Raw genomic sequence first — 9,041 nt, 5'->3', positions numbered from 1 at the left:
CGCAGAAGTCCCCCTGCAACTCCCACCACTACCAAAACACAATACACTCTGGTTCTCACACTGAGGTTTAATGCTCTGTGTACACAAAGACCCCCATCAGGTATGAGATCTACTCTCCCTCCCTCTCTGAAAAATATTCAGTGCTTGAATTGAAGTCCTGTTATTATGCTTCTTAAAAAATACTCTCCTCCTGAAAGCTTGTTCAGTGCTCCACACTAGAGCATTTCTGAGGAAACTAATAAAATCGCTGGTATTCCTGTGCCATCACTGGGAAAAATTAGGTGCCTTCCACAGGCTATGGTATATAAGCATTTGCACAGGTGATCTACAAACACCCACATAAAAGGAGACAGGTAGAGGCATTCTGGTAGTCATGCTGCAACCTGTTTAATGCTGATGGAGTATGCCAGGAATTTGGGCACAGTGTGGACCACAGCAGCGCGTGGGTGGGCTGTGGATACCCTGTTGCCTTAACAGCACATGTGTGCATGTGTGAACAGAGCTGAGGTTCTGCAAACCTCGGTCCAAACAAGCATGTTGGGCTTTGCAGCATCCTGGGCATAGCCTGGGGAGCTATTCCAACTCTGGAGGAAGTCTTAATTCCTTGCTTTTTCTGTTTTAGCTGGAGATTTACATTCTATTTCACCTCATTCTTCTCTGGGCTGGCTCTCCTGTATGATGTAAGTATGTGAGCAGAGTGATGCTGTGGAGTGACACCTTTCTCAGTGTCCTATTCCTCAGCCATGGCAAATGAGGCCGGCGGTCCTGGGCCATTTCAAAGAGTCCATCCAAAGATCATGTATGGCCATGACTATGGGTCCAAGAGGACAAATTCAAAAGCATGGAGCAGAACCATCCCCAATCCTGATCCAGCAGAACAGTTCCTTTTTCCCCAGGTGGACCTGGCTAGGTGTCAGTGATGTTACCATGGTTTTCTCCTTGTCTTAGATCATTGTGTAGATGATTCCTCACTGCTACCCACATAGAGTCCTTGCATCTCAGCCAAGAGCAGACCCTGTCCTGGCTGTGGCTTGCTCCCCATATCGAGACTGTCCGTGTGATATCCTGTGCATTTACTAAGGACAAATGCATTTTGCCAACCACTTTTTCCAAAGCTCAAAGGCAGATTGGGTTTAGCATGGGCACACTGACTTCTTGAATCACAGAATCATTAAGGTTGGAAAAGACCTTCAAGCTCATCAAGTACAACCGTTAACCCAACACCACCATGCCCCCAAGCGCCACGTCCACACATTTTTTGGACACTTCCAGTGATGGTGACTCCACCAGCTCCCTAGGCAGCCTGTTCCAATGCTTGACCACTCTCTCAGTGAATAAATTTTTCCTAATATCTAATCTAAACCTGCCCTGGTGCAACTTGAGGACATTTCCTCTCGTCCTAACGCTGGTTACTTGGGAGAAGATACCAACCTCCACCTCGCCACAACTCCCTTTCAGGTAGTTGTAGAGAGCAATAAGGTCTCCCCTCAGCCTCCTCGTCTCCAAACTGAACACCCCCAGTTCCCTCAGCCACTCCTCATCAGACTTGTGCTCCAGACCCCTCACCAGCTTCGTTGCCCTTCCTTGGACACGCTCAAGCACCTCAGCGTTCTTCTTGTAGTGAGGGGCCCAAAACTGAACACAGAATTCAAGGTGCAGCCTCACCCGTGCTGAGTACAGGGGCATGATCACTTCCCTACTCCTGCTGGCCACGCTATTGCTGATACAGGCTAGTAATTGAAGTAATTCTTCACATGGTCATTACATGTTGTCATTACATGTCATCAAAAGGCTGTGGGTTCTTACTGCTGCCTTCTCTCTGCACAGAAGTCCTGGTTTTGGGACCACACCGTGTGCTGGCTAAGATTTCCACAACAGGTGAGCAGCAAGTACATGGAATCACAGGATGATATTGGAAGGGGGACCAGGAGATCTTTTGTCCAACCTCCTGCTTGCAGCACTCAGCTGTGACACCAGACCAGGTTACCCAGGGCTTTTTCCAGCCTAGTTTTGAAAACCTTCAAGGATGGAGACAGCACAACCTCTCTGGGCAACCTATTCCACTGATTGATTGCCCTCATGATGAAAAAGTTTCTCCTTACATCCACCTCTCTTGTTTCAACTTATGCCTGCTGTCTCTCATCCTCGCACCATGCACCATGGTAAACAGCTTGGCTCTGTCATCTTGACAAGCTCCTTGTAGATGCTCCATATGACAGCGGATGGAGAGTCTCTGCCCTGAACAGGCACCCCTTCTCAACAAGTTTCTCTGTAACACAAGCCTGGCTGGAAGTGGCTCCATGTCTGTGGCCACAAAAGGGATCAGATGGTCAGGACATCCCTTGACCTCGCAAATCAGGGATGGAGATGAGATGTCTGACCCCCTGCAGAGGGGAGACCCTGCTCCTTCTGCTCAGTCCCTCTGCAGACTGGCCAGGGCTGGTCCTAGCTTTGGACCAGGCTTGACAGTGCATCAGCAAACACTTCAGTCACACGGAACATAAAAATTTAGGCATAACCAAGCCCTGCTGTGCCAAACATGGGCTGAATGAAGGGGCTTTGCCCAGGAAGACCCTTCACCTCTGCTATCCCCCAGGGCTAGGCAAGGGTTTCATGCTGCCTATCGCTTGTCTCACAGCCTCTCCTGCCCACATTGGGCTGGTTCTACCTGCTGGAGCTCTCCTTCTACTGCTCACTGGTGGCTACCCTGCCCTTCGATGTGAAGAGGAAGGTGAGTGACAGCAGCACAACTGCAACCCACTGGCTTGGCCCCCACCATGAGGCTCTTCCTTCCCGCTGTCAGCTCCCCAGGGGTACAAAGGACAAGGCACACATGCTGCTGCGAAGACCCCTGAGCACATGAGCTCCCTGCACCTCTCATAGCCCACCATTGCACCTTGTATTGGGTCCCGCTCATGTGAAGTGTGGCCTTCCTGCCTGCTAGGCTGGGGACGTGCCGGAGGCTGACATGGGGTCCCCATGCCTGGCCAAGGGACGGTTGCTGGGTGGACATGGCATCATGCCCCTTTCCAGCTCTGGTCTCAGGTGCTGCCTGAACGAGAGGGCTGTGTCCTCCTGATGGGAAGGAGCTGGGCTGTTGCAATGAGGGTCCTGTAGATGCATGTGGGGCTTTTGCAGCGTGGGATGAGGTGACCTCCTGGGACCCACAGGCCCAGCATCCACTGTTGCCCTCACCTCATTCTGCCATTGAAACTGCACAGAGCTGTGCAGTTCAAGTTCAAGAGCTTGTTCACATGCAAAAGCTGAGGTTCAACCTCAGCTTCATTTGATTTGATTGTTTAATTTGATGATCACATCTCTCTTCAGAGAATTCATGCTTCTTCCCAGAGATGGGCTCTGCCCAGCTCTCACAAAGCATGCCCCGGTTCCTAGAGAAACTCTGTATTAAAATTACCAACACTGCAATAGTCTTTGTAGACAGGTTGGTTATTGGACACCTGCAATGCTGCCCAGAAGAAGCAGGATCCCACTGCCTGGCAGTGAGCCTCCCTGGGCCAGAGCCAGAGCTTCCCTTCCCAATCCCTCCACAGAACACTCAGGAAGCATCTTCTCGTATCCCAAAGTATTGCTATTTTGCATGTACAGATTTGTCTATGCAAGCATGAACGACCCAGCAAGGTCCTCTCTTTACCTGAGGCCTGTGAGAAGGCATATTCACCACCTGCAGTATCTCTAGCCCAGCTCCATCAGTCTCTCTCCATGGGCAGCACAGGGAGGTTGAAGAGCTGCCTCCATTATGGCTAGTGGACAGGACCTGCCCCAGGCCAAGGGCAATCTACTGTCATTACAAAAAGCTCTTCAATACATAGTGGAGGTGTCTGGGAGGAAAATATGGGGTGTTAAGAAAGGCACTTACAAAAGGCAGATTGACTACAGGAAAATTTATAAAATCTGTCTTCTAGCATGTTTGCACATATGTGTACCTTGCTGGTATTTATCTGGGTTTCCATAAACTGGGCATAAAGATGCTTATTCTTTTAGGGATTGTGCAGGACCTTGGAGAGCTGTAGCACGGTAGGGAGCACTGATGCTTTGTGGACGTGTTTGACATGTCCTAGTGATGCAGCAGCATCCAGGAACAGATGCTGCCAGGTGAAGGTAGGACTGACACACAGTCTCTCTTCTCATGCCAGGACTTTAAGGAACAGATCATCCACCACATCGCCACCATCACTCTGATCTCTGTCTCCTATTGTGCCAATCTTATACGGTTTGGGATGATAGTCATGCTAGTCCATGATGTCTCCGATTATATTTTAGAGGTGAGTGACTCTCACCCAGAAATGCCAATTTCTGCTCATGTCTGTGGGTACCACTGGGAACTGTGTGCCTTACTACACCTGATGCATGTGGATGCAGTGTACTATATGTATACTATAGTGCCAGTGCCATTTAGGAAGTGTCAGATTTACTGCTCTTGGGGAAAAGTATGTGAGTGCACAGGGATTGGGACACATCCCCACAAGCCTGGTAACCCTTGCAGGACATGGGAAGTCCCTCAGCCCCCTAGAACATACGGCAATTTGTCTCTCTACAGCTTGCCAAGATGCTCCATTACATGAAATGGAAGTGGGTCTGTGAAGCAGTCTTTACTGTTTTCGCTGTGGTTTTCATCATCTCCCGGCTTGTCATTTTCCCGTTAATGTGAGTTACATTTTAATGTTCTCTGAACATGGGTGTTATGCCCTATTTGAGTTCCTGAAGAGAAAACCCTCCATGCTGAGGGGATGAAAGGCAGGGAACAGGACACTACAGGTAAGCTCAAAGATTAATCCAACTGGAACTGAGGAAGCCAAGAGAAAACCCCAGAGTTTTAACTATATTAATTAATCTAGAGTCACAGCCTCTGCCCCTCCCTTCCCGTGCCCTCACAGTCTCTCCTAGGCAGGGACTGTCTCTCACCTGGGGCTGTGTCTCGTGCTGTGATGAGATGCTTACATGCAGCCACTTCTCATGAGCTACTGTGGCACTGAGAATGTTTTAGGACTGTCTTTCTCCATCCTCCTAAAGCCATCCCCACCACAGTCTGAGGGTAATCCTTTTTCTCCTCTACTCCTGCTCAAGACCTGGTGTGACTCTTCCAGTGTATAGGAAGTGGCCTCCTTCTGTTGCAAACACTGGTTCCTACAAGAGAAAGAAGGTACAAACCGGTTAGAATTACTTAGAAGAGTAAGAAAGGCCTGCCTAAAGTTCTATTAAGATAAAATTAATATAGAAACAATGTCATAGCAATTTAAGGTGACCCACCTTTATTTGAAATAAAACAAGAAAGTCATGAGTACATGCTAAGGATTCAGGAAGCAGGATACTCGATGTGCTGGGAGGGTACCAGCAACGATACCTCCAGAAGCCCCACACAGGCATCAGTCTTGGAGAATGGCTTTTGCCTACACACACCTGACCACACTCCCAGCCTTTAACTATGCTGAAATTGTTCCCCTTTCTTTACCACTGCCAAGTCACCTGGAAAAGCTGATCCCAGTTAACTTCCCAGAAACTCATTCCACAACACTTTCATTATAGTCTAAGGTTTCCATTTTCCTTCAAAACCAAACAAACCTTTCATCTATTACACCCAGAAGAATTTTTAAAATGGGACATGTTATACACATGTAGGCACAAGTCTGCATTGCTGTCCTCTGTTCCTGTCCTGGCTCCACACCAGCACTGAAGATGCTGAGTTTTGAATTTTGGTCCTGCTGCCATTTAGTTTGGATACCTGTGAGACTGACTTTGCATAACAAGTCCCAGATTCTGGTGGTGAAATGGCTCCCTTAGAGAAAAAAAGCAATAAAAGCTTGAAGCAGCTTTCCTGAGAAAGAAACTAGAACAACCATTACTTCAGTTGTCTCCACTGCAAAAAGCCAGGCCCAAATATCTCAACCTGCTGTGTCATAAGCACAAAGAAGATAACAGATGTCCCAGGTCAGACCAAGGGTCCATCTAGATCAGCACCTGCCTGCATCAGCAGCAAGCAGCAGGTGTCTAGGAAGGCAAATACATACTATGTCCAACAATGTTTCCCAGCTTCCAATATGTCTTAGATAACTTATGGAGGAAGACACATACTAGCGTTCATCATTTCTCTCCTGCAATGAACTGCTCTCTGTTCTGTCTGCTCTCCGTTTCCAAACCAGTGCTTTCCACCTTTCTGTCCCCATCACTGATGGCACAGATTTTCTGTGACTTCTGCCAGAAATAATACCCTGCCCATCTGCTCATCTCTTCCCTAACTTTGATTAAAAAATTAATTTATAATCTTTTTATTTAAGTGCCAGTGGCCAGGTCCCCTTATGGTTTAATTTTTGTCCATTGCTCCTCTCCAGACTTATTTTAGGAGAAATGCTGCCAGTTCCTGCTTCTTCTGGGAAGCATTGCAGGTTTCTGATAACTGACCTGTCTGCTAAGACTATTGCATTGTTGGTGATTTTAATACAGATTTTCTGCAGGTCCTCTGGGACCTGGGACATGCTTTGCAAGAGCTGGGCAGAGTGTGAAGCCTGATAGTGCAGTCCTAGTATAGCTCAGCTCTGCCCTGGGAACACATGAGCCAAGCAGTTGCCCAGAAAGACACTTGACCCTTGTAAGTGGGAAGGTACTTGGCCTGCTTTAGTCTGGCATCTACTGATTTGTCTCTCCCTCTCTCTTTCCCAACAGCACATACTATTACTTTGTGACAAAATTTCCATTATTCCTCGTAAGCTGCCTGATAAACACTTTCCTGATGATCCTGCAGTTGTTACATATTTTCTGGTCCTATCTAATCATCCAGATGGTCGTCAGTGTCATCCTCCATGGTGCGGTATGAAAAATCTTTGTCTCCTTGGTGCCACCACTACTCATGAGACCATAACATCCAGGGTGACTCCTGTGTGCCTGCAGGGAAGGGATGAGAGAAATGGGACTGTACAACAAACAGCCTCAGAGCTTCTGAAATCACGTGTTGGGAGTTGTGTGGATACTTTTGCTCACGGAGATCAGAGCAGCAGCTCACTTGTAGTTTGCAGCTGTGTCCTAGTGACATGGGAGCCATCCTTTCTCCTCACTGCCCAACAGCTTCTCAGTATGTGGTTTGGGAGAATATGAACCTGTTGGTATGTCCAAAATAGAGTAAGAAAGAAGCAATCAGGTAAGCCTGGTAGATAGCATGCTGTGTATTTGCACCTCTGATTTTTGGGTGCATTCCACAAGCTTTAAAGCATGCCAGAGTTTGTATAGGGATCATTGGAAGAAACCTTGTCAGCACAGATGCCAGTTCACTGGCTTGCCTTGCTAAGGTAAGCAGATGGCATCTTAGTAGCCTCCGAGTAGATTTGTGAAGGCCTTGGGGATCTGTGGCCAGAAAAAATCCCACCACAGTGTTGGTGTTATGCCTTCAGCTTATCTTGAACTACCCCTTCATTGAAGCTAAATTAAGAGGAAAAAAAAGTTTTCTAGAGGAAATGATGGAGCATACTCTCAAGTTTGTAGATGATTTCTGGTGTGTTTTAACCCCAGCCAGCAACTAAGCACCACACAACCGCTTGCTCACTCCCCCTTGGTGGGATGGAGGAGAGAATCAGAAAAGTAGAAGTCAGAAAACTTGTGGGTTGAGATAAAGACAGTTTAATAGGTAAAGCAAAAGCTGTGCACCCAAGCAAAGCAAAACAAGGAATTCATTCACTACTTCCCATCAGCAGGCAGTCTTCAGCCATATCCAGGAAAGCAGGGCTCCATCATGTGTAACCGTTACTTGGGAAGACAAATGCCATCACTCCGAATGTCCCTCCTTCCTTCTTCTTCCCCCAGCTTTATATACTGGGTATGATGTTACATGGTATGGAATATCCCTTTGGTAAGTTGGGGTCAGCTGTACCAGCTGTGTCCCTTCCCAAATTCTTGTGCAACCCCAGCCTACTCGCTGGTGAGACAGTGTGAGAAGCAGAAAAGGCCTTGACTTGAAAGTAAGCACTGCTCAGCAATAACAAAAACATCCCTGTATTATCAACGCTGTTTTCAGCACAAATCCAAAAACAGCCCCACACTAGCTACCATGAAGAAAATTAACTTTATCCCAGCCAAAACTAGTGCAATTGCAAAATGAGGAAATCCGTCAATATGCTCACTGGACAAGTATGTGTTTACTTTTGAAAGTAATAAACTGCACGGGAAAATATGCAGAATAACTATATGGAGAACAAATACCAACTTATTTTTAGAAGGCCACATTACAAGAACATTATTAGGGCAACAAAAAAAAGCATTCAAAAGTTAGGTGAAACCATAACAAAGTCAACCTCTGGCAGTTTAAGTCAACCTCCCAGTGCAGGGACAACTGGAACATTGGCTCTAAGGACATGATCATGCCTGTGATTTTTATTTTAGCTATCAGGTTAACACACCAGTGCTGTGAATAAAAACAGGACTAATCCCCTCTAATACATACCATTACATAGGTTTTGCAGCTCATTTAAATTGTCTGTCTTTCCTACAGAAAAGAAAAGATGCCAGAAGTGACACTGAGGAAAGTGACAAGAGTGAAGCAGAGGATCTGGCAAAGAATGAAGAGTAACACAGGTCTCACTGCAAAACACCAAGAGCTGGGCAGACTCTTAAAAGTGGCTAGGCTGAATAGGACCTGGGGGGAGAGGCCGAACAGGCTCACAGATGGCTTCACAGCAGTCTACCTGAGGCATCATCCAATGTGTAGATGGAAGTGCATTTCATCGTAGCATTTACAGGCAGTTAAGTCACTTCAGGGAGAGGTTTTCTTCACTTCTCCTGTTGGGACCAGGAGAAGTGGTCCCAACAGGAGAAGTTATTACTTTATTATTATTATTATTACTCTATGATCATTTATCCAAGGAAAAAAAAGGTCTACCAGCCAAAGTCTCACTGTAAACAGGAGAAGAGAGGCTGAACAAGCTACTGAAGTTATGACACTTAACTGTGGTTACCTCAAAACCTTCCCAAAGGTTCATGAGATAATAAGTTACAACTGCTTTAGATTTAGGTTTTAGAAGATTTAACTGACTTGCAAT

At 46.8% G+C, this 9,041-nt stretch overlaps 1 protein-coding gene across 1 annotated transcript; it reads left to right on the top strand.

Annotated features, from left to right (window-relative positions):
* Window positions 1-622: 622 nt before the first annotated feature.
* On the top strand, window positions 623-8,572 carry LOC104621078 (ceramide synthase 4-like; the record flags this gene model as incomplete). The annotated part of the gene is made up of 7 exons (XM_010287467.1): window positions 623-680; window positions 1,828-1,878; window positions 2,639-2,731; window positions 4,155-4,283; window positions 4,559-4,665; window positions 6,679-6,823; window positions 8,495-8,572. Coding segments are annotated over 7 exons (661 nt in total), but the record flags the coding sequence as incomplete, so codon positions are not given.
* Window positions 8,573-9,041: the final 469 nt, after the last annotated feature.

The sequence above is a fragment of the Phaethon lepturus genome, unplaced genomic scaffold (genome assembly GCF_000687285.1).
Source record: "Phaethon lepturus isolate BGI_N335 unplaced genomic scaffold, ASM68728v1 scaffold38635, whole genome shotgun sequence".
Classification (NCBI taxonomy): Eukaryota; Metazoa; Chordata; class Aves; order Phaethontiformes; family Phaethontidae; genus Phaethon; species Phaethon lepturus.
The sequence above is the reverse complement of the archived record's forward strand: the minus strand, read 5'-3'. Positions and strand labels throughout refer to the sequence as shown.